Source organism: Heteronotia binoei, chromosome 7 (assembly GCF_032191835.1).
Source record: "Heteronotia binoei isolate CCM8104 ecotype False Entrance Well chromosome 7, APGP_CSIRO_Hbin_v1, whole genome shotgun sequence".
Classification (NCBI taxonomy): domain Eukaryota; kingdom Metazoa; phylum Chordata; class Lepidosauria; order Squamata; family Gekkonidae; genus Heteronotia; species Heteronotia binoei.
This window is the reverse complement of record NC_083229.1, coordinates 73920488-73946172: the sequence shown is the minus strand read 5'-3', so window position 1 is coordinate 73946172 and position 25685 is coordinate 73920488. Positions and strand designations below refer to the sequence as shown.

The 25685-nt window shown below is 40.6% G+C and overlaps 1 protein-coding gene across 1 annotated transcript; it reads left to right on the top strand.

The window, feature by feature from the left end:
• The first annotated feature begins 4900 nt into the window (after window positions 1-4900).
• Window positions 4901-24553, top strand: RNF125 (ring finger protein 125). Its single transcript, XM_060243847.1, has 6 exons — window positions 4901-5240; window positions 15719-15872; window positions 17488-17582; window positions 18583-18673; window positions 20602-20709; window positions 24328-24553. The coding sequence occupies exons 1-6, from the start codon at window positions 5047-5049 to the stop codon at window positions 24418-24420; spliced, it is 735 nt and encodes a 244-aa protein (XP_060099830.1). The 5' UTR covers window positions 4901-5046; the 3' UTR covers window positions 24421-24553.
• Window positions 24554-25685: the final 1132 nt, after the last annotated feature.

The following is a 25685-nucleotide window of genomic DNA, read 5'->3' as shown; positions in this document are numbered from 1 at the left end:
ACACACAACAGCTTTTCCCTTTTTGTGACTTCTAGGCAGCGATAAAAAGTTGTCATTGCTCACAGTATATATAGTTCTTATTTTGTTTTATCTTGCTATCATTTCTGTCAAAAGTCTCTTTAAAATGTATTTTATTAATAATAATATTTCAGAGATACTTAAACTAGACTCACAAACACACACAGAGCACGGCCTACACTCTACAGTTCATTTAATTACAATATGTGTACAGCAAAAAGTCTTCAAACTGTGTCTTTACTTTTAAAGCCTTACATGGCCTGGGACCAACATACCTGCGGGACCGTCTCTTCCCGTATATGCCCCAGAGGTCGCTTCATTTGGCCTCCCAAGATAGGCTGACTGTCCACGCCCAAGAGATGCCTGTCTTGCCTCTATTAGGGCCAGGTCTTTCTCAGTCCTGGCCCCAACCTGGTGGAATCAGCTCCCTATGGAGATCTGGGCCCTGCCTGGCTTGCTAGCCTTTTGTAGGGCCTGTAAAACGGAGCTGTTCCGCCAGGTTTTCGGGTGAGGCGATAGGCATCTATCCATTAGATCAGACTCCCCTACTGTACTATCTCACTGCGCTGATTCGCTGTACTGTTTTGCTACACCATCTTATTATATTGTCCTACTGAACCATCCTGTTGGACTGAATATTGTAATCGGGTTTTATTGTCATGCTGTTGTGATTTTATTGTGATTTTATTTATGTTGTACTCTGCTCTGAGCCCCTATGGGGAATGAGCAGAATATAAATACATAAACAAATAATAACAATAATAATAATAAATAATCATAATAAACAAAATTCATAAGTGCACCAGAGCCCAATTCAGATCAGAACCGAGGCACTGAGAGAGAGGAAGCTTCAACATGCCCCCCCCCCCTTTTCCCAAGCTGAAACATTTGCTCCATTATGGAGCTACATGGGGCAAAAAGCACCTCTGGAACCATTTTGGCATGCGTAAGCAGTATGGAGAAGAAGGCTTAAATCCTCTCTCCCTTAGTGCCACAGCCTTAAGGCGCAGGCATACTTGCAAACTTTGTTTAAAGACAGTAACGTGGATGTATTCCCGTATGACTTGGGTTGGATGCCAGCCTACAGATGGGTTTACATCTCCATTCTACAGAGATCAGTTCCCCTGGAGAAAATGGATGCTTTGGAAGGTAGACTCTATGGCACCATATCCAACTGAGGTCCTTCCCAGGCTCCATTCCCAAATCTCCAGAAGTTTCCCAACCCAGACCTGGCAACCCTACCCCCCTCCCATCTCCTGCCAGCGGAAAGAGGGGAACCTGGTAACCCCTGTTGGAAGACCCAACAAATTCATGTCAAATGTCATGTCTAGTTTAGATAGGATTGCCAGCCCTTGCCTGGCAACTGTCAGGAAGAACAGGGGGTGAAGACAATGAAGAGTTCTGGAGAACTTGGAAGCTTTGGCACTGTGTTCAGTTATTTCAGTAGGTCTATATAAAAAAAAATAGAATTACATTGCTTTTATGTTTTTGCTATGGGTAAAACACAGACAGATACTTTTAAACAAGATCAAAGTAACTATTTGAAGTATGGCACAATCTCATACTCAGTCACAGAAACCTTATATTGCTTTGCACTACATAGAATGTTCCATTTATCCTCTTTGTAAGGCAAAATACCTGCTCCAACAGCAGTTCTTTGGACTACTCAATATTGGATAATTCCCAATACGAAATAAATATTCATTAAACTGATTCCAAGGGACAAACCATCATAAGTTAAAGCCTAGGTCCATAAAGCCACCTTAGAAACTGTTCCAAAGAACCTAAAATATTCCAAGAGGTCCAGTCCTATGATGTTTTCAAGCCCAGCTGTGTCAGCCTCTTCAGGACAAGTTATCTCAAAACCTCTGACAATATTAGCCAGCTTGATTGCATCATTTCACTCATAGAGCTTCCTCAAAGATATAACAATTTTTTCTGAGCTTTTCAGTTCAGTTTGAATTGTTCAGACCTACTTCTCTGTTATTAAAAGAACAATAATGACTGCATCCAAACATATGTTTTTGACTGTACGTGCAGTTTATACACATGAAGAAGGGCAGGAGAAGGTATTATAGGTATTAAGAATATTAAGATGAGCCCCATGGCACAGAGTGGTAAAGCTGCAGTACTCCAGTCGGAGCCCTCTGCTCACAATCTGAGTTCAATCCCAGTGGAAGCTGGTTCAGGTAGCCGGCTCCAGGTTGACTCAGCCTTCCATCCTGGGTAAAATGAGTACCCAGCTTGCTGTGAGAGAAGTGTAGATGACTGAGGAAGGCAATGGCAAACCACCACGTAAAAAGTCTGTGATGAAAATGTGAAAGCAGCGTCACCCCAGAGTCGAAAATGACTGGTACTTGCACAGGGGACTACCTTTACCTTTTTAAAAATTAAGAATATTGCTTTTGTAGCTGAGATGCGAGAGCAGTTCACATTCTTTTAAAAATTCCAGTACTATAAAAGAAAGACCAGGAAAGTAGTAATTGCAGATTTCCCAAAATTTCCTTTTGGCTGTGTGTCTGTTCTTCAGAACAATTTTTTAAGCTTAATTCAGGCTGCTTCCTAATGACATTCGGTTGATGAGTTTTGCATTTTCATGTGAGTTTGATGGCACTTATCAAACTGATAACACTATCAGTAATGAAAGGGCAGTGTTCAAATATTTAGAGAAACAAGAAAGAACATTTTCATAAATTAGCATAACAAAGCTGTAACACTAGATCTAATCACACAGTCACTGGTCCTTATGCCAGTCACAAAACCAGCAAAACTGGGCCTTCCACAGACAAGGAAGGAACCTTTATCTACTCAAGGGACTCTCCAGGAATGCAGTATAGCAGGATTTTGTAAACTAGCTAGATACAAGTCCAAGACACAAGAGACCAACAAGTATGAACTCTGGGTATGAACTCCAGAAAGTAATACTATATTGTAATATAGTATTAGTACAGTAATATATAGTAATACTATATTGGATATACTGCATCCAGTATATGACAAAGGGAACTTTGACTCTTGAAAGCTCTTACCCTGAAAATGCTGTTGGTCTCTAAGGGTCTCTCTCTCGCTCTCTCTCTCTCTCTCTCTCTCTCTCTCTCTCTCTGGTGGTAATGAGGAAGATTTAAGAAGGGTGCTGGACTCATATCTAGCTGTTCTACTGCCAACCAACATGGCTACCCTCTACGAAGACTTTGTACATTATCCAAAAGAGACAAACAAACTAAGCTTTAAATGCTGAGAGCAGTGGAGATTCTGTTAAAGGAAAATGAGAATGGAGGCAAATTAGGTCCTAAAAGCTATAGGGAGATTTTGTGGAGTATATTTTCAGTTGTTTCCTACTCCCACAATACCTCACAGGACATCTGTTAAATTCTAAGGTGCTTCATACAGAAGCGCAGCAAGTGAGATTACACTTTTTTTGGGACCAACTAGAATTTAAAACATCAGAAATAAACTCAAGTCACACAGTCCTCTTCTAAAGAACTGTTCCTGCTAAAGGTAGATGTTTAAAGCAAAATAAAATAAACTATATGGCTTATCCAGACTAGCAATATTTCAAAACAAAAGAGCAGGAATGTCACTAATGCAAATATTTAAGTGATGATCTATGCTAGTAATGATTCAAAGATGGCAAAGTCATAAATTTTTAAAAGGGCTATTTCTCTTTGAAAATATAAATAACCAAAATATGTCATGTCACTTCATATATTTAAACAGAGTACTTATTTGTCTATTATTTGCCTCCACATTAATTTCTTTATATTATTTATACAAGAATTTAATTAACAAACAAACAACTAAAACAAAATAGCACTGTGCACACTTTAACAGCATTGTTTTTGTATGCTTTATTCAGAAGTTTGGATTCCCCTGAGGAAGAGAAGTAGTGGCTGTATTTCCTTTCTCTGAGTTAAAGGAAGACAGAAAAAAGCAGACAATCAGAACATGCTATCTGTTCCCAGCTGAGATGATTGGATCTAGTACCGCCTCCTCTTTCATTATCTAATATCATTGGCACATGCCAGTGGTGGTGTATGACCCCTGCAGTGCGAGGCATTTTGCAGTCAGAATGTATATAAACTGTGAATTGTGAATGTAAAGTGGGGGTTGTGAATTGTAAAGTGAATTGTGAATGTAAAGTGGGGAAATTCTGCCCTCATTCATCTGGGAAGATGTGGGGAATATCGCCTCACATTTTTTAAATGTTCACATGCCCAAACGATAGCATGTTATCTATAGCTCCTCCAGATTTTATTTATTTTACAAAAATGAAATATTTTGCATGTGAGCCTCATTTAATGATCATATTTTACTTTATACACAAAATACTTTTCATTTATCCTCATTATCATTCCATGATGTAGGTTATATTCTTCTTTTATAGATGAGGACTTGTGATGTTTACTGAAGGGCTGTGATTTTTGTCCTTGTTTTCTACTGTTTCCAAGTGAGGCAGTGTTTATGAAAGAAACCTGTGTTCTTGCTAGTGCCCCACAGATAAGACTTTCCTTTCCTGTCCATCTTTTCAGGCGCCAATGGGAGTCATATACCCTGTTTTCAGAAACTTGTGGGAAAGAAAACAACTGCATCACCCTGCAAAGCAGATCAACTCGGACCCCTCCTGTGTGCTGATGAAAGTATCAGCTAGATTCTAGTTCAGTAGCACCTGAGAAACCAATAAGCTTAAATTATTCCCCGAAAATCTCGGGCTCTAAGGTGCAACTGGACTCGAATTTGGCTCTTCTACTGCAAACCACCACCAGTGCTACCATCCAAAACTCTATGAAGGTGGTCTCAGGTTTCATTGCAGTGCCGCCCAACCATCCTTCCCTGGACGGGACAGCAGCCGTTTAGTAGCCCCGGCATGCTCTCTCTGAGTTCCGCCCACACGGGGAGGAGCGATGGCAGAGCAGGAGCGCCCTGGTCATTGAAAGAACTCGCAGCTACCAAAAGTCGCTAGTCGGCAACCGCGGGTCGAAGGGACGCAACCGTAGCCGGCTCCGCTAGACTCGGTCTCACCTCGCGACGATGGGGTCTGTTTGGAGCAGCGAAGGCCAGGAGGTGGTGACCAGTCCAGATGCCCGCGGCCAGCAAGAGGGGATCCAGTCCCTTCGACTTTTGGGGACAGCTGAGGAGGAGACACAGCAGAGGATCCCTTCATTTGACTGCTCCATTTGTTTGGAAGTGCTTCACCAGCCCGTTAGGACACGATGCGGCCACGTGTAAGTACCCCCTCCGGTCTTTACTCCGGTTGTTGAAAAACGTGAATCCTGAGCCCCACAATTTGCGTGGGTCTTTTAAGAAGGCGGCTTCGGATGGGTGGGCGTAAAAAAGATATATGTATACAATCAATGTCTGGGCCATTTCTAAAACGGTGCTGTTAAATTCGAACGGTTTTGTCTCCCTGTTGAGATTATTTAAAACATTTTTTATCGAATTTCTTCTGCGGGTGTTGATGCTGCATTTTTTTAACAGAAAAGCTCTGTGTATTATTTTTTTTAAGTAAGGCGATTGGATTCAGGAAACCAAATGACTTTTTGTTATTAGTGCTAAAGATATCGGCATGGAACAAGATACTTTTTAAAAAAAACCAAAACCCTTAGACGTATGTAAAAGCATGAACAAGTACGAGCTGTTTTAACGAGGTTTAAGAGTCTGGGAATACGGCGATCACTTCGTTTGTCGTGCTTTTTATTATCCACGGTGTTTTGATAGAATCAAACTTTAAGGGTAGTGGATATGATTCCGATATTTGGTTGACTTTGTGTTATAATAATGGCCACAACTTGTTTCCGATACATTGATATATGTGTTTGTATGCTAATAATTTTGCTCTTGTTACTTGAAAATAAATGCTTACGCTTTTGTGAAGGAAGTTTTCACAGCTATGGAAGATTCTTCCTGTACGTTTGAAAACCTTTAGTGCAGGTTTCTTACAAAATCCTTTGCAACAGTATTCCAACCTTTGGGGCTGGCATTTCCCCAATTTAGGACAACGCCCCCCCCTTTGTATTCAATGATCTTGATTTCATTACCACACAATGCAGAGGTTAAATACAAATCTGTGGCTTGTGTGTAGGGAAGGATTTATCTCATTCAGAATGAAAAATGCAGATGTTTTTGCCCCATTTATCACATGCGTACACAATATGGATGGACTATCTTTCTTGAAATATTGAATCATTAGCAATTAAATACATTCATATATGTCCAGAGCTGTTACTTATGTATATAGATAGCTCCGTACCTACTGTATGAAAGGCACAAAGGTTTCAATCATTAGGATTAGAATCATTATTAGTTTGTTTTAGTTTTTATCTAGTTGAAAATTTTGCAGATCAGTTTAATATGAGACAAGAATTCAAGGTTCAGATAAACTATTTAGGTTAATACAAGTGGGAACCCACAAAGGCTTGTGGGACTCATCTCATTCCCCCATACACCCTTTCCTGAAAGCCTCCATAGCGTCCTTCCCTTTGCCTACTTCTCTCCCTTTGCCTACTCTCCTTCTGTTGTTGCCAATCTCCTGGAATCACAACAGATCTCACAACTACAGAGATTCGTTCCGCCTAGGGTTGCCAGCTGCAGGTTGGGAAATTCCTGGAGATTTGGGAATAGAGCCTTGAAAGGATGAGGCTTGGGGAGGGAAGTGGCAGTGACAGAGGAAAACTGTAACTGCATGCCACAGTTCCCTGCACCATTCTTTCCTCAGCCATTCATTATGTGCTTCCCATCTTCAGCTAGATGTATTGCTTACTTCATTCATACCTTTCCTTTCTCTGTAGTAGGGACCATAGCAGTTTACATTATTCTCCTCTTTTTTTATTCACACAACAACCCTGTGAGGTAGATTAAATGGAAAGTATTTGACCAGTCCAAAGCCATTAAGTGAGCTTCCATAGCAAAATGGGGATTCAAGCCTGGGTCTCTCAGACCCTGTTCTGAAGCTGTAACTACAATACCACAATGACTTTCATAAGGTGACTGCTGTTGAATGGCAGCAAGCAGCCAGGCCTAGGTGAGGTATGCATGTCCAAGTAGTATCAAGTTACTCAGAAGTTGCTGCCGGATCTGTGGTTGCCAACCTCCAGAATCATATCTGAACCCCAGAAAACAGAAAATTACTTTTTTTTCTCTCTGAGAAAAAAAAATTTTTGGAGGGTGGACTCTATGGCAAGGGTGGCCAATGGTAGCTCTCTGGGAGTTATAGGCAAAAAACATCTGGAGAGTTACCATTGGCCACCCCTGGACTATAAGATGTTTTTCACCCTCTCCCAAAATTCGAGAACTCAAGGGCATCCAGTGTAGCTGATGAGCAGTAGGTTCAGGACAAATAAAATACTGCTTTACACAGAGTAGTTCAAATATGGAATTCTCTGCCAGAGGATATAGTGATGGCATCAGGAATAAACAGTTTTAAATGGGGATTAGATAGATTCATGGAGGATAAATCTATCAATGGCTGTTAGCCATAGTGACTAAGGGGAACCTCTACATTCAGAAGCGCTAAGCCTCTAAATCCCAGAGCCAGAAGGCAACATCAGAAAAAAGCCTCAGCTTCTATGCCTAGTTGCTGGCCATCCAGAAGAATTTTTTCCCAATATATCTAAATTGAGAGAGCCAGTTTAATGTAGTGGTTAAGTGTGCGGACTCTTATCTGGGAGAACCAGGTTTGATTCCCCACTCCTCCACTTGCACCTGCTGCAATGACCTTGGGTTAGCCATAGCTATCGCAGAGGTTGTCCTTGAAAGGGCAGCTGCTGTGAGAGCCCTCTCAGCCCCACCCACCTCGCAGGGTGTCTGTTGGGGGGGGGAGAAGATAAAGGAGATTGTAAGCTGCTCTGAGTCTCTGATTCAGAGAGAAGGGTGGGGTATAAATCTGCAATTCTTCTAAATCTCAGTGTGGCCCCATTTGTAGAAAATTAAATCTGGAGACTGGGGCCATGGACAGAGGAGATAGGTCTTTCTACAAGCCTGAGAAAAGCCCCAGGTTTTTAGAAGAACTCAAAAATATAAATATCTATCTATAGTAGGGTTATTAAAAACTCAATGTGAGTAGTGCCTATAAACTTTTAAGAAACAAGTGCCCCCAGTGACCATTGCTAGGCAAATACCAACAACATTGCAGGGCCTTTTCCAAGGCTGTTTTGGCCTTTTTAAGGGATGAGTCATTAGGGCCTGGTCCAACAGCAACTGATGGACAACCACCTAACATTTGACTTGCATGACTTATTCAGGACTGGCTATTTGCCGGTTCAACTGCAGCTACCACAAACACACCAGTGTTGTGTAGAGGTTAGAGTTTCAGACTAGTATGTGGGATACCCAGGTTCAAGTCCCCACTCAGTCATAGAAGTTCACTTGGTGACTTTGGGGCAGTCACATACTCCCAGTCTAATCTACCTCGCAGAGTTGTGACAATAAAATGGAGGTGATTTGAATGATGTGATGTGCTTTCAGTCCCCATTGTGGAGAAAGTTGAGGTATAAATGAAGTAAGTAAAGAACAACTCTTGCTGAAGATTGGGGACCAAATGAAGAGTTGGGTAAGTAAGTTGATTGGTGGGAAGGAGAGAAGGCATCTGGAAAAAGGAAGAGGCTATGTGTGGACTTTCAGGAAAGAGAAAGAGGAAATAGTGAGGGAAGGAAAATGGGATTGCTCTCACTGTTTGTCGATGCATTGAATTTGTTATGTGGTCAGTGTGAGAAAACTTAAATCCAGAGATTGGAGTGATGAGCATACAACACAGATCTTCCTACAAACCTGGAAAATGCCTAAGATTTACGGGGGAAGGGGGCAGGAATTGAATCTAGCCTGTAGTTGTAAGAAATGAGTGTCTTTAGTGGCCATTGCTAGGCTACCACAACAGTATTGCCAGCCTTCAAGTGGTTTCTGTTAGTAAAAGGCAAGTGGGAAGATGCAGATCCATTTTGATTTTGCAGGACTTATTGGGGCGAAGCCTGACAGCAACCACTCAATGATTGGAGGCCTCCTCCTGTCTCCTAAGCAGCAGCAAGGGGTAAGAATAGGTTCTGCAAGGGGACCTGAACACAATGGTTGCAGCAAGAATGGGAGGAGCCCCCACCCCAAATCCCAGTGCCACCTAGGGTCCAGGACAGTCTAGAAATGAAGGTTTTTCATTTTAAAATCCCCTCTTCTTGTCCCCTTCTTTTCCCCATCCATAATTGGAAGGACACAACTATCTTAGGAAAGAACCATATTACTGATTGTTAGGGACCGGGTGCTGCATTCTGAAGGTAGCTGAGCCCACCACCCTCTGATTACAGTGAGATGATGGGAGGATGGCTGGTTGGTAAGGCAAGGGACAGACAGGGGCATTCAGACATATCTGTGATCCCTACCTCAGGTGGAATGCAGCTGTGCCATTTCTATTCTGTTCAGTTTAGGTATTTTTTGGAGGGGGGTTAAAACAGAATTGTGAAGACCTCATCTGCCTTTAGTTGTGGTGCAGAAGAGAGAAAAGACACAGCTTTTCTCACTTTTATAAGACAAGGAGCATGAACAGAGATTATTCTATGCAACCGTTAGAGGTACTAGCCTTCCTGTTTATTTCCTTTCACCTGCAGTGCAATCATATACAGAGGTACTCCAGTGTAAGGCGGAGTAAATCTGTCTAAGATTGCACTGCTGCTCGTCATCAGAGTAGCAAAAGTAGGAAGATGGCCAGTCATGGTTAACAAAATTAAAATGGGGTTCACTTTATAGGTTCTAGCTAGAGGAGGGTTCTGGATCTTACCATGATGTATGCATCAGGTAGCAGGTCCCAGAAAAGGCCAGATTGCAAGGGTATGAAAAAGGTGGTAATGAGAGAGAGGATGGGCATGGACAGTGGGAGAGGAGCAAGAATATGGCTGAGGAAGACCAGTTGGTGGAAGAACAAAAGATGGCCGAAAGAGGAAGAGAAAGAGATGGGAGAGAGGGAAATTCTCCCATAGTTTGCAGATTGGGTTTGGGTAGCTGGGTGGCAGGTGAGGAAGGGAAGCGTTGTATGTCTTGCAATGTACCAGCCAAAATACTGGCTGCAGCCCTCTAACAAGTAATTATCATATGCCTGTGTCAAGTACTTCACTTCTGAATCTGGTTTATTAATGGAGTCTTTGGAGACAACTGGTAAGAGTAACATAAGCCTGCCTGAAAGCAGATAAATATTTCAAATTTTATTGTCCTCCAAAAGGTCCTTGGAAAAACATTCCCTCGTGAACAGGGATACAATTCCTTCAAGTAATTGATGGCAGGTTTATAGTTTAATACAGTGTATCTTTTCACAGAAGTCCTACTGATTTCAGTGGAGCTTACTGTCAAAGCAGGAAGTAGAGAATAGGAATAAATGGAGAGTTCTCAGTGGAGAAAACGGAACAGTGGGATCCCACAAAGATTAGTATTTGGAATGTTATTTAATTTGTTGATAAACGATTTGAAATTAGAGATGGGCAGTACAGCAGTAAAATTTGCTAATAACTAATTATCAGGATGGTGAAAACCAAGGTCAATTGTGAAAAGCTATAAGACTTCTCTAAATTGGGCGAGTGAGCAACAACTTAGGTGAATGCAAAGTGATGCACATTAGACCCCAAATACTCCTAATGTTAAATACATGCTGGTGGAGTCTGAAATGGCAAAGACTGGAATGGAAAGACATCTTGGGAGGTTGTAGTGGATAGCATTATGAAAATATCAACTCAGTATACAGCCCCATTAAAAAGGCAAACTGTATGCTGGGGATTATCAGGAAAGAGATTGGAAATAAAATGGCAAATGTTGTAATGTGGGATAAACTGAAGAAGTTGAGAATATACACACAAAGCACACACACCATAAACAACCATGTAACACCAGTATTTTAATATATGAACAAATGTGCACAATACAATAAGATAACATACAGTGTCAAATAAAATAAAGCACAAAGCCAAACATATTGAAGCCTGATTGTGTATAAGTTATGATTTATTTCAAGTATGTATATGCTATTTTCTAATAGGGGGTTTTAAAAAATGTAATGGTTTTACTATTCTGTGTGTAATCTTTTTGCAGGTTTTTATTTGGGTTATTTTACTGGTTCTTGTAATGTGATACGTTTTTTCAGGGTGTGAGTAATATGGCTGCTAATTATGGCACTGATGAAGGCGTGCTGAAACACGTTGGGCACTGTTTTATTTTACTTGGCATTGTGTGTTATCTTGCGGTATGTGCACATTTGTTTCCTCTTCTTGATTTGTCCATATATTAAAATACTGGTGTTACATTTTGTGCACACAATTGAATTGGTTCATTTGTATATTGAAACATACTACTTTTTCTCTTATGTGTTCTCAACCTCTTTGGTTTACTTTATTTGTTGGGAATTTTTGCCTCTTTTATGGCGCAATATTGTATACTTCTGATCAGCCATTGCTTCTCTCAGCACCTTACAACCATGGTGCTTGCATTGTGTTGACAGTTCTTAGCCTACATGCTGTTGCGTGGTCTTGCCACTTATGTTTGAATTGTTGTTTACTACGTGTGCCTCTGATATTGTAGTACCTGTTTTTATTGTGTCATTTTAATTATGAGATGTTGATTTTATTGTTGTAAGCCACCCTGAGCCCACTTGAGGATAGAGTGGGATATTAATCTTAAATTAAATTTAAATTAAATATTTCATAAAGATATTGTGGGGATGGAAAACATGCAGAAGAGAGCCACTAAGATGTTTAAGGAGTTGGGAGTACCTTTCTTATGAGGGATGGTCAGGGAAAAGCAGAGACATCATATCATATAGATTTATAAAACTGTGAATGGTGTGGAGAAAGTGAACAGAGAACATTATCCCCCCTCTCTCATAATACTAGAACTCGGGGGCACCCAAAGAAGTTGATGGTAATAGAATTAGGACAGAAAAAATATGTACAGGGTTGCTGCTTTCTGGAAAGTCAAGGAAATGGAAACTGGTCAGGGAAATTGGTCTGAAGTCAGGGAAATTGTGATTAAAATATACTCAAACAGTGGATTTTTGACCTGCTGCTACAAGAGCATGATCTGCTCCTGTGGCAACTGGAATAGAGAAGTAGCAGAATACAAGTAAAAACGTAATGGTGCCCTTTCCCAGCTCCACCCCCAGCAACCCGCCTAATGTGTTTGTTGAGCTTTGTCCCTGCATGATTTTCAAGGTCTGCATGTAGCATTTGCAAAGCAAGGCTAGTTTAACCATTTAGCAATATACAAACTTTAAACAACTGTTTTCATCCCTACCTGTTAGTACTGCATTTAACTTACATTTAAAGATAAGCATGTCTTTGGATCATGCTTGTATATGGAATGGACGTTTTGTCTCCTGCTACACCCAGCACAGAGTTGCAAATGAGTCTTGCCACTTGCTGGATTTCACAGACAACTAGCACTTTCTACTCTGAACCATGCAAAGTAAATTCTGCGAATGTGATTGCTTGTTCCTGCTGGAGTTTACAGAGTACCAGCTTTCTCACCCTCTTTCCTGACTTCTCCCATGCTTAAAGGTTGGAAATTAGGGTTGTCAGCTTCTCTAGATTGCAGAAACTCCACCTCCTTTCTTGCTGCTGATCTGCTAATTACACTTTTTGGAACCAGAAAGTGAAACTTTCCCAGCTTTGGAAAGTTCCTACTTGTTATCATTAAGAGTTTGCTTGAATTGAAGTTTGTATCTTGGTGTAATTTTTGTGCAATTGCAAAACAGATGTTGCTGCAGTTAATGTTGAAAGAAGCTGATACTAAATCTCCTACTTTCGACAAATATTTTTGCAGTTGAGACTTGTGTAGTTGTAGAGTGGAACATTTCATTAAGCCTTGCATTAATGAAACACAACCTATTCTTTTTTAAACGTGTGGTTATATTTGAATGGTGGCCAGGGAAATTGACAAATGTTGGTCAAGGAAATGAAAAATAAATTTTTAGTGGCAACCCTGATGTACTTGTTCACTTAAGTGATTGCATTTTAGAATTCATTGCCAATATATATAGGTTTAGCACCAACATAGATGGCTTTAAAAGGGTATTAGATATATGGAGGAAAGGTCTGTCAATGGCTACTAGACAGTGTTACTAAATAGAGCCCCAATACACAGAGGCAATAAATGTTTGAATAACATCAGGGGGAGGCCTTGGCTTCTATACCTTGTTTGTTCAGCCTTCAGTTAAACTGGTTTGCCACTGGATGAAACAGGACTAGATGGACTACTAGGAGAAACAGGAGTGCATCTGTGCTGTTCCATGTGCATAGGATTGCTGTCATGGATTGTCACTCATGGTCATATTTAATTTCCCATGTGTTTGAGAATCACAGCCTGACAGTGATTATGTCTACTTAGCAGTTTACCTGTTAAGCTTAACAGAATTTAAGTAACACAAGGCCTTAGCTTTAGTATACTATACAAAATAAATATTTGAAAAATGTTAAATTAATACATCTCAGGATACAAATGTTGTAAATAAACTATCTTTGTGGCCCAGTCAGGACCAGCCAATTGCCAGAACTCAGCCTGATGCACATAAATTGAATTTTTAAAATCTTTTCTTGACTTTCACAGAGCTGTGTGAAAGTCACAGATGAATTGGTTTAAAGACAGGTTTTGAATCATTTTAAGCCTGCTCATGTTCTGTTCTAAAATATGTTCAAACTGATTGTGTAGATTATTGACCAGTAATAAGCTATTGTTATAGGTATATTATACATTTCAATGACTAGAAACCTGACATGGTTTAGTACACTTAAGAGCTATTGAAGTCAATGAGGCTAAAATTGGGGGTCTGTGTGTGTGCACAGAAATCCAATTACACGCTTGTTTAAATTTCTCTGCATTGTGTCTCACCTATGTTTATTTCCATTGTTATCAGATTCTTCTTTACACTGTATACTTTCCTTGTTGACAAAGGACTCTTTTGATGACATTTAAAGACACAGGCTCTCACACATGTTGCGTTAGTCCTGAAAACTATGATTCTTTTTCGTTGAAAGACATTGAAGAGAATAAAGCAACTATAACGTTTGTTTCCATTGTGTCCAGAGCCATTTTTTCCTGTATTTCTCTTTATTCCTGTTTTTATCCTTATTTCTTAAGAGGAATAAAGACTGGATGTGACTCTGTTCCTCCTTGTATGCAGTTTTTTAGATGGTATAAAATGTGCAGTTTTTAAGATGGTACAAACTGTGTGCCCAAAATGCTGCTACTAATTTTGAAAATTCAGTGTTATCTGCTTATACATGAATATGCCAGGATACCATCACTGTCATATTTTAATTTTGTCCTTTCATAGTGTAGATAGTGTATATATAGTTCTCCCATCCTCTATTAAAATATTACTTCTATTAAAATGTTACTTTAAGAACAGTATATTGAGGACTCCTTGGTTCACTGATGCTAAAGCACTTTCAGATCAACATAGTATATTTGAGGAACAGTTTCCACACACCATTGTTACATATTTAACTTGCAAGTGAGTGGAAATGACCATAAAAACATCTATGTTTCAAACGAGGGTGGGTTTATTGCCCCAGCTTTCATTGCAGCAGGCTTAGACACAACATCAATAAAAGTTTTCATCATGCTCCTACTATTATCTCAAGGGCCATGTGGACACTGTCTCTGGCAGTCTGCCATTTGTCAATCATAGGGATATCTGGCATGCTAGCTCTTATGTATTTGCTGCTAGATGCATCACAGTGTGATGATACCCACAAGACCTGATTTCATCTGGTCAGATAGTGGATAATTTCATAAATAAGATCAGCTTCACTTTCTTCTTCAGTCCTTTCCAATTCTATGATGCTTTGACTTATGGAAACCCTATGAATGAATGATCTTAATGTCCTATCTTTAACAGCCTTGCTCAGGTCTTGAAAACTAGGGGCTGTGGCTTTGATTGCATCAATCCATCTTATATCGAGTCTTCCACATTTCCTGCTGCCTTCAGATTTCCTTAACTGTCTTTTCCAGTGAGTCTTGCCTTCTCATAATGTCACCAAAGTAAGATAGCCTCAGTGTAATCATTTTAGTCTCTAGGGTTTTATCTAGCATCCACTTGTCTTTTTTGGCAGTCCACAATATCCATAAAACTCTCCTCCCACACCACATTTCAAATTAATCGTCTTCCTTGCTCTCGGTTTTCTTCACTATCCAGCTATCACACCCATACATAATAATAGTATGAATTATCTAGATCTTGGCCATCAGCAGCACATCCTTACACTTAATCTTTTCTAGCTCTTTCATGGCTGCACTTCCCAGTCTCAGTCTCCTTCTGATTTCTTGGTTGCATTAGTGAGCCAAGAAATATATATATATTAACAATTTATTCATCAGCCTTAAAGTTGTATAATTCCTCAGTGGTGATTACTTTTATCTTCTTCATGCTTAGTGGTGAAAGTAGGTGTGTATAGCATATTATTTTCTGCCCAAACGTAGGTACGTACCTGGATGCTAACGAGTAACTTTTGATAATGCAGCGATATTGTGTTTTCTTATAGGGCTATCTTGTGTAGCCTCACTTATCAGCAATCCTATAGATTGGATGCCTAGGCAAACAAAAACAGGCAAGAACTGTACAAGGGACCTATAATTCTATAAGGTCATATGCACTAGTGACCATACTTTTGTCAAATTTCAAATTACTTTCTTTTAAGTGGAATTATTATGGGGAAACAATGCTGTTTATTTTCGTTATCAGATTTTGTTACTCCTGTATTGCTACAAGTTTAAGGAATAATACATGGACCTGTCCTTATTGCCGGGCTTATCTTCATTCTGAAGGAATTCCAGCAACAGATATTGCTAAGATGATGGAAAATATATACCAAAACTGTACAGAATGTGATACACAGGCAAGTAACCAGAGATATTCTTTACTGTTTTTTGTAGATTTAAGCATTCTGAAATATAGGGAATTTCTAAGGTTCCAGTCCTATGCATGCTTTCTTGGGAGCAAGTCCCATTAAACAGAGTTAACATTAAGCAGAGTCAGTACACACTACACTTCAGGTATGGAACTGAACATATGTTGTATTTGTATCATTTATTTTTATGAAAACTAGCAACTGTAATTTTCCTTTATTAATCAGTAAGAAAGTTTTATCTTTCAGATTTCCCACAGAATATAATTTAAGGTAAAATAATAGGCACACTTGTAAGAAAGTTCCATTCTTCACATTCAGGACTGGGATATCAGTAAATGTGACTTAATTATTGTGAGATGTTTGGGCTGTGCTGGACTACCCCAGAAAGGGCAGCTATAGAATGTGGCTAGGCATGGCTGAAAGGTGTACTAGAGCAGAGAAGGGAGGAGCTAAGCCTGATAGCTGAAGTGGGGTCTGGGCCTCTGGGTGGCTGAAACTTCAGATGTGGGGGAAAGGGGTTTGTTCTCATCTGGTGGGGTCATCATCACCATTGTCCTTCTGCCACCTCCTCCCCCCTTTCTGTGCCAGCTTTGAGACAGGAGCAGCTCCAACTACCTCCTCCGTGTTTTGAGGCTGAGTGAGTTTAAATAGACTGTCATCACCTTTATATGTTTTACTACCCACTACTTGGAACAATCAGCCCTTTGAGATTTCCTCTACCTCCCTCCATCTGAGACCCTGCCTCCTTGTTCCCTCCCAGCCAATCAGCTTCCTGGCAGGATCTCAGACCCTTGGCTGGGCCCTTGTGGTACCTTGTCTATGCACTCATGCTGGCCAGCTGGCTGTGGAGGCATGATTGACAGCACTGCAACTTCCACTCAAACTCCCATTGGCCTCCTGAGCCATGGGAAAGGTGTCAGCCTCTGGCTGTTGTTGGGCCTTTTCTCTGCTGCTCTGGGATGGCCTGTTAAACCCCATGGGACAGCCCACTATGAAGGCATTGCCACAGAAAGCAGGAACATCAACTTGAATGGGGTAGGGCACCTTGCCATCTAGTAGATAGTTCTGAATGATATTTTAGGATCAGTGTGTTGCGTTGTTTGTTTGTTTATATGCCACTTCCTCAGAGACTTGCTTGAAATGGCTTACAACTAAGGTAATAAAACAAAGCCATTAAAAACAACCCCATTAAAGCAAGCCGGTTGTTTGTTTTTTAAAAGGAGATGCTGCTAAAACAAGTCAGGATATAACAACAGCAAAAAATGCACACTGAGCAGCCTAAAATGATGCAGGGAAAAATGTTTCTGGGGCCAGAAGCAGAAAGAAAAGCAAAGGAAACCAGAAGCGGGCCATGAAATGGTTCAAAGATAAACTCCATAGTTAAAAGCCTGAGTAACAAGAAATATGTTAGCCTTACCTTTGGAAACTGAGTCAGAGAGAACAGGGCTTCAAAAATGTTCTTAACTGGTGGATTGGACAGTACAGATGAAGGCAGTCCTTCATACCCTGACCTGAAGCAGTTCACAGCTTTAATTAACAGATTTTCTTATAGAACATGTATACTCTGAATAAAAGGCTAACGGGATTCTTAACATTATCTTAGGTGCGTCTCAGTAAAATGAGAGCCCACTTCAGGACCTGTGCCTCGTATATAGAGAAATATGGTCCTTTACAAGCGGTTGAACACCCCGTAACAAGGTAAAGTATGCCTCAGTGAAATCTACTCTCGGCCTGATGTCTGTATGTACTTTATTTTGCTCTATCCCAATGGGCTGGGATGCATAAAGATAGTTTAAAACCAAGGTATAAACTCACCATTTAAAGTCAAACAAATATACATTTTAATCCCCGACACAGAATACCAGCCCAAATAGAAATGTTATGCAACAGTCTGGTAAGATGTTCAGACTTTGATCTGTAGGCAAGGCTCAAGGGCAAGGAAGTACTACATATAGAGGAATATAATTTTTAAAAGATCCTCTATTGGGCTCAAAATTTAAGAGCAAAACCTTGAATTATATCCAGAATAAGAGGATCAGTCCAGGGCTGGAAAGGCCCTCAAGAGCCATGTGGCACAGTGTGTTAAAGCTGCAGTACTGCAGTCTTAAGCTCTGCTCACGACCTGAGTTTGATCCCCAGTGGAAACTGGGTTTTCAGGTAGCTGGCTCCTTTCCCAAGGCTGGACCACTGCTGTAATGTGCTGCTGTCCTGTCCCAGTTAGAAGTTGGGGCAGTATAATCATCAAAGGTATCTGCATGTATAGCATATTACTGTAACATAGCCTAAAGGTGGTGATTTGCTGTGGAGAAAGAAGAAACACAGGTAAAAAATTCATTGCTATGTTGTATGCATCTTGGTATATTAGGAATAGCAACCAGTTTTGAAGAAAACATTGGCAGTCTTGATCATGAAACCAAAAGCTTTGGAGTTAACATTTGAACAGTATCTGCTAGACCAGTATGAGTAAGGGGAAGACAGTGGGCACAACAGAGCCCTTCTCCACTACCTCTATCCCTTTCTATAGTTCTATGCTCATACTTCCATCACCACACTCTGTAGTGAGACTGGGTACAGAAAGCCATTATCAGTAGTAGACTGACTCACCATACACTTTAAACGGTCAACTGAAGTGATTAGTAAAAATCCAACAATGAAAAAAACATAATTAGACTTCATAAATAATATATCTTGTTTTCAGATATCCTTGCCCTTCCTGCCAGTATGAATTAGATGAAAATGACCTTCTGGACCATTATGACACTCATCACAGATCTGAAAGGAGAGCAGTGGTAATTATCTTATACTTAGGTCTATGCATACATGCATTTTGTTGTTTACCTCACGCATAATGAGCAATTTGTTTAACAGATTAAGCAAAATTCTATAAATATGGATATAATGTTCTATCTGACAAAGGGAACTTTGACTTTTAAAAGCTTATATCCTGAAAAACATGCTGGTCTCTAAGGTGCTATTGGACTTGAATCTAGCTGTTGTACTTCAGACTAACATGGCTACCCTCTGAAACTATTTCTATTTAGTTGTATCAAAAAGGCATTTTGCATTCAGTTTCCATCTGTCTGGTTGTGTGTGTTTTTTTTCCTTTCATGACTTAAAAAAAGTAATTTCCAAATTCTATGTCAGAGGACACCAGCATGCCACAAAAGGGCTACTACAGAGTAACATACATAATTAAAGGCTCCTGTGTACATAAAGGATCCCCTCACGGAGTAGGCTACTCAGTGTGTCTTTCTGTGGTTTGCTGTTCTGGCCAATAATCCTCAGTTGGCAATGGAACATTCAGATTTCTCCCTATGCAAAGATACAAAATAATTGCCTGCTCTTAAAAGAGGTTTTGAATGAGGGATTGTTCACCCTCAAAAGCCAAAACAGGTTGCCACCATCCCTTGCCTTTTAGTGACAGAATTTAAGGCTTGATGTTGGCAGTTCTGATGTGGTTGCCTAGCAATGATCACCAAGGGCATTTATTTCTTAAAGCTACAGTTGCTGCTTCTGTTATTTCAATTTTCTTTTTCCCTCCTATTGATTTTTAAATATTTCAGATTGTTTTGCAAACTGGGGGCTTTTCTCAGGTTTGAGGAAAAATCTGTCTTGTCTGTTCATGACCCCAATCTTTAGCTTTAAATATCCACAGAAATGACCCATATTGAGAATTAAAAATATTGTTTGCTTAATTGAGCATATTTCCATATTCTTTAAGTTGAAATGTCATATTTATACCATTCCAAAGCAAGCCCTCACAGTGCAGGATGTAAGGAGTGCATAACTTAAATAATTAAATGGGTGGTCCCTAACAGATTTTGATTTTCCAGGTGCAGGGAGTCAGAATGCCACTATTCAGCCCAGATATGAGTTACGAGTTAGCACTTTGTCCTTCCCTCCAACTTCTCTGGTCTGGATTGTGGAGAGAAGACTCTTGGGAAGTGAGGGTGGAATGCTGTCATGCCAACAGCTCCCTCCCCAGACTCATGGGCAGGTGTTGTGAGCTGAACAGCATGGTCCTGCTGGGTCATATGTTCATCCTTGATTTGTTAGTCAGACTGCATTCAGAAATATTATGTGATACATTCTGTGGACTGTAGGTAGGAAATTACACATGTAATGTTATACCATGTAAAAATATTTCTTCTGTTATATGGAAAGCTAGTTCAGTTCAGTTTATTATTATAGTCATTGACCAGAACATTTTAGTCATCTAGAACAACCTTAAAAGTATCTTATAAAAATATATATTCCTTCTGTTATATGGAAAGCTAGTTCAGTTTTAGTATGTCAATAGAGAAGGACTCTAAGCCTTCTCTATGAAGTGTTAGCTTAGCAGCATTAGAAGAAAATTATATGATTCTGCAGGCTGAATATTTGTACGATTGTAGAGTAACTTCTGCACTTCTGCTATTGCTAGTAATATATATCTCATGGAGGCAAAACCCCAACAAACTTACGGTAAGTATGAAGCAAAGATAAACGAGTCATCCTCTGTTATGTACAAACAAAAATTCATACACTTTGGATTAGCCTAATGTAGTGCCTGACAGAAGACAGACTGTACTGGTAGCAAACATATCAAGTCACTCAAATAATGCCCTTTAGCTAGAATTGCCCCAGATATCTCACATGTCTCTTTCTCTAACTATAACAACTATTTTTTTATCTTAATAGTAAGCATTTATTTAATGTATTTTCTTCCTGCTTACAGTACTGTCCAGTTTGTCGGTTACTTCCAAATGGTGGTCCAATTTATTACAGCCGTAGTTTTATAACGCACCTTCAGCTCAGGCACACATTCTGTTATGAAGACTACATTGTGAGTAAATTGTATCATTGCTTTTCCTAAGCTGCTGCTAAGACTTTTTCATTTCTGTATCTCCTGCAACTGATATAAGGGCATTCATGGTTTGCAAGGATACCATACTGGAAGGATCAGAAAGATTTAAAACAATTAAGAGTTCAGTGGAGAAGCAGTCTAACGCCTCATTGAAACTACATAGGAGCTCTAATGTTACCAGCATACCAATCCAAAAAAATGAATGAAAGGATGTTCTGGGGTCTCATGCTGATCTACTCTGCTTTTGAAATCAATGGATCAGGGATCCAAAAAGCTACTATTACAAAGTAGGGCAAGGAAAAAGAGAACATTGCTCTGAATGATCAGGGAAACACCTACTTCTCACTCGCATAAAGAGTCAGAGGGCCCAGAGCGATAGCAGCCCTCTCTCCAGTATGTCCCAGTGGTATATGCTGGAAGCTAGTGTTCAGTTAGTGATCTGGCACAACATCTCCCCTGCTAAAGCTAGGTTAGTAGTTCTGCTGGTGAAAGCTTTGTGGGGCTGCCCATGACTGACAGCCCAGTCTAACAGCCCAACACAGTGCCTCAATAGCACTGCTCGACAACTTCCTGTCTACTCTGCACAAGGGACGTATGTGATAGAAATGCCTCCAACAAGGTACAGAGACCATAGCAGTTGCACTGAAGTCCATAATAAATTCTCTGTAAACCACCAGTCATGGAGCAGCATACTGCTGATACCTGTATGACAGGAACTGACAGAGACAGTCAAAAGGAACATGGCCATGTTACCAGGCTGCAGCTGCCCTTTCACAGAATACACAAAGGAGGAGTCAAAATGAACACCACACCATACCCTGGAAGGAGTTTTGGAGTGAAAATATTCTCTGCAGAGGTGGATTCAAGACTTCTCCTTCAACTAAATTCCCTGCCAGGGTCCAGTAGAGGAAGCATTTTTGCAGCCCAGCTTGGACCTGAGGTTGTAGTGACTCCATCACAGGCGGTGACAATAGATATAAACTGCACCTGCCACTTCCTTCCAGAATGCTAACTCACCCACCCTGTTTAGTCCCCCAAGTGGCAATTTAGATTGCTTTACAAGTAGTGATGATTGGGATGTAATGGATTTGCCTAAAGTTCCAGATAAAAATCTATGTGAATATTTTGATCTATGTGTTGTTTGCTTTTTAACTTACATGATTATAATGATGAGGTTATAATGCTCTATATGAACTTTCTCTGTTTCTGTCTTAATGGGCTTGATATCTGACTGAAGCTATTGGGCTACCCTGAGAGGCCTCCTCCCATGCTGCCACTGCTGGCAAGGTACAAGGTGGAAAACAGGAAGTATTTCCGTGACTCACCTTAGTTGGATCTCAGATGGCTATGACATGAGAAAAGATGTATTATTTCTCCTCCTTTACAAAGCTTAGATCTTAATAAATCAAAGCCAAACCGTACTGGTGACAACTCATCTATCCTCCCTTGGGCTGAGCCGCATGTCACTCAGTCCTTTGAGCCCTAAAACAGATGAGGATTGAGCCACTGGGGAAGCTGCCTTCACATCCTATTGGCCTGTCCAACCAGGTCCTCCATTTTCCCTCAGTTGCTGTTGCTAGGCAACCATAGTATTCCAAACTTGGTTCTGTCAGTAAAAGGTAGGTGGAGGGGGAGGTCCTTTCCAAGTCTATTTTGGCCTTTGAGGGAGAACTCATTGGGGTCAGTCCTGACTAGGGTTGCCAGCTCCAGGTTGGTGGGAAATTCCTGGAGATTTTGTGGTTGAGTCTAAGGAAGCCAGAGTTTTGGTAGGGGAGAGGCCTCAATTGAATATGCTGCAATAGACTCCACTCTCCAAAACAGTTACTTTCTCCAGGGGGATAGTGATCTGGTGTTCAGTTGTGATACCAGGAAATCTTCAGGCTTAACCTGAAGGTTGCCTACCCTAGGCCTGGCAGCACCTTCTGGGTGACTTGATGCCATCTGACTCATATGACTTAACTAGGCCTGGCTGCTTGCTACTGTTCAGCAACAGCCCCCCTATGACAGCCAGTGTTGTGTAGCAGATTTTGGACCGGTCACAGGCTTTCAGCCTAACCTACCTCACAGGGTTGTTGTGCAGATCAAAAGAGGGAGAGGAGAATGATATAAACTGCTTTGGTCCTCACTGCAGAGAGTGTATGGTAGAGACTGCAGGGAGGGGGGAGGAGATGGAAATTCCGCTACAGATCAATTCCACTACAGAAAACGTCCACATTGAGGTGCATACTCTATGGTATAACGCAACCATACCAGGCCAAAAAAGACAGATCACACCACAAACACATGCTGATGCTAAAAGCTGCAAGGCCAAATACACCAGGAAAAGGTGGCAAAAACAAACTGCAGACCAAAGGAATGCTGAGATTCAATGTCTGTGTGATCGTCATCATGCTACGATGCCATAGCAAATTGACACTGAGGCCAAAGGCCAGGACACTTGCTCAGAGCCTCTTTCTAGAGCCCATTGTATTTATTTTCACAACGGGCTTTATTTGTAGTTTAATATGTTACCCCAAAGTTCTTACAGTTCAGCACATAAAACTTTTAAAGACAGAAGGTAATCTGACATGCTCACATGGCAGGATCACTACTGAAGGCTGGATTAACAATTAGGCCAAGTAGGCACTGGCCTATGGGCCCTCATGCCTTTAGGGGCTCCAGGGTGGCTCCCCCCCCCCAGTTTCCCCCCTGCTTGCAGCCTTCCCACGCAGCCAACAACTAAGCTGCTTTTTGCCTGGTTTGGCTGTTGCTGGTGTTGTCGCCAAGTTTGCCTCTCCCCTGCTGTTTTGTCAAAGGGGCTTTTGAGAAGGTTCCTGCAGGCTGCAGCAGGGGGTCACAGGCGGTGGCAGGCGCTCCAACTCTGAGATAATTTGCAGGGGGAAGCGAGATTTCAACTGCCCAGGGGCTTCCACAGGGTTTAATCTGGCACTGCACTGCTGGCAACACAAAAACACTAGAACACTTCTCTGAATATCTTGCAGTTGTGCTAGTGGAATTTGCCCTGATAGTGCAAGTCTCTCAGGACAAATGAAGAACCTGGGAAAGCCCAGGGAGATTATGACTAACTATCTCAAGCCCAATTTAACCAGGAAAAGCAAAAAGCTTCTCATGTATGACTTTGCATGGGTTATTTATCTTGTTTTAACTGTCTGTGACTGTCAACTTTCTGTAGCTCTTGCAATTACTGTGTATGTGTAGCTGCACATTTCAAAAATGAGCCCTTACAAAGTCCCAGGGAACAGTGCTTTTTCCTCCTTCATCATCACATTTAATGAGGTCTTCCTTGTACTCATTTAAGGGGTATTAGAGTTTCAGATTATAGGAATAAGTATCTCTATGGCATCCTACTTCTTTTTATTAACATGCAGGCCCTGATTATTGGGCTTTGCATTCCAATATAATTTGCTTTCCCTATAAAAACCATGCAGGGAAAATCCAATTCATTGTTGTTAAGGATCAAGCAGATTTAACCTTAAAGATCAGAGACTGGTGTTTGTGGTGGTTGTGTGTTGCTGAGTAATAAGGACTACTGTTACAGCTTTAGCAGGATTTTGATTATTCTTACTAGTGTGTTATTTTTTTCCCTTCTTATTTCAGCATATAGAAACGCTAGAAGAAGCCCTCATTGAAAGAGTTCTAGATGAATCCTTTTTGGAGTATGTACATGTGGATAATCCAAATACTGCATAAACCCAATGAAAAGATTGGAAGATATACCAGATGGATTACATTGTGAATTAAAATCTTGGTTGTTCAATACTACTGTCCTTTAGAAGTGTACTTCAGTTTCTGTAATAATAAATTACATATAGGTATGGCATAATTCATTTGTTCTTATTCATAACCATAAAGGTAACCTTGATAGGATCTTGACATGCTGAGCCTGCACACCTCCACAGTTTTCACAGTTATGTACTGCTAAGGAGGAGCATGGGCATACTTCCAGAGAGGGGAGGGACGGTGGCTCAGTGGTACAGCATCTGCTTGGTAAGCAGAAGGTCCCAGGTTCAGTCCCTGGCATCTCCAAAAAGGGTCCAGGCAAAGAGGCATGGAAAACTTCAGCTTGAGACCCTGGAGAGTCGCTGCCAGTCTGAGAAGACAATACTGACTTTGATGGACCAAGGGTCTGATTCAGTATAAGGCAGCTTCATATGTTCAATGCAAATGGCATAGCCTCTCCACAGCTACTATTGAGATAGCACTGCATCAAGACTATCTGGGTGCATCCAGCCATGAATTCATTAATTTCATTTGTGGATAATATCTGTTATTAAAACTCTTCAGAGAATCTTAGTTGGAGAGTCAGTATTTCTATCTGATGTTTAAGCAAAGGCTAAAATGAACAAACTGAGGATTGGTTCCCATAGTACCTAATGGCATTACATCAATTCTGTAAAAAGGTAGGTAAAGTTAATAATGCTGCTATAATTTGGCTACACATTTAAAATATATGCTGCATATTTTGACATTTGATGTTGTTTTAGTGGTTTATGATGCAAGACATTTTATAAATATCCTCCATTGTCATAAAACTAACCCGTTCCAAAACTTTCCACAACAATAAAGGTTTAGATTAATTTTCCCGTAGTTGTATCTTAAAGTCCAAGCTAACCATCAAAATTAAAAGTGAATATTGCCTTGCCTGATAAATGTTATTTTGAAAGGAATTCCCTGAAACCATTCTGAAAAATAAATCTAACAGTTTTAATTTGAAGCAACAGCTACTAACAAGCCCTGCATTTAAATTTACAACCATGATCAAAGCTCAGAGCATCTTGTGACTGCATTTTCTGAGAACAGGCCAGAGTCTTCATGATCTTGAAAATGTTGCAATACTGAAGGCAGAGAGCAAGCAACTGTTTACTTTTTAAAATGTGATATCACTGACCAGATTTTTTGGGGGGAGGGGGGGAGAGCACTAAGATCTAGCTCCCAAAGCCTTTTAAGGATCCCTG

Excerpts from the sequence above, each read along its gene's own strand:
- RNF125 (XM_060243847.1), top strand. The coding sequence starts at position 5,047 with ATGGGGTCTGTTTGGAGCAGCGAAGGCCAGGAGGTGGTGACCAGTCCA. Across the intron at positions 15,873-17,487 it reads GTACAGAATGTGATACACAG|GTGCGTCTCAGTAAAATGAG; the intron begins GCAAGTAACCAG and ends ACATTATCTTAG. Across the intron at positions 17,583-18,582 it reads GTTGAACACCCCGTAACAAG|ATATCCTTGCCCTTCCTGCC; the intron begins GTAAAGTATGCC and ends TCTTGTTTTCAG.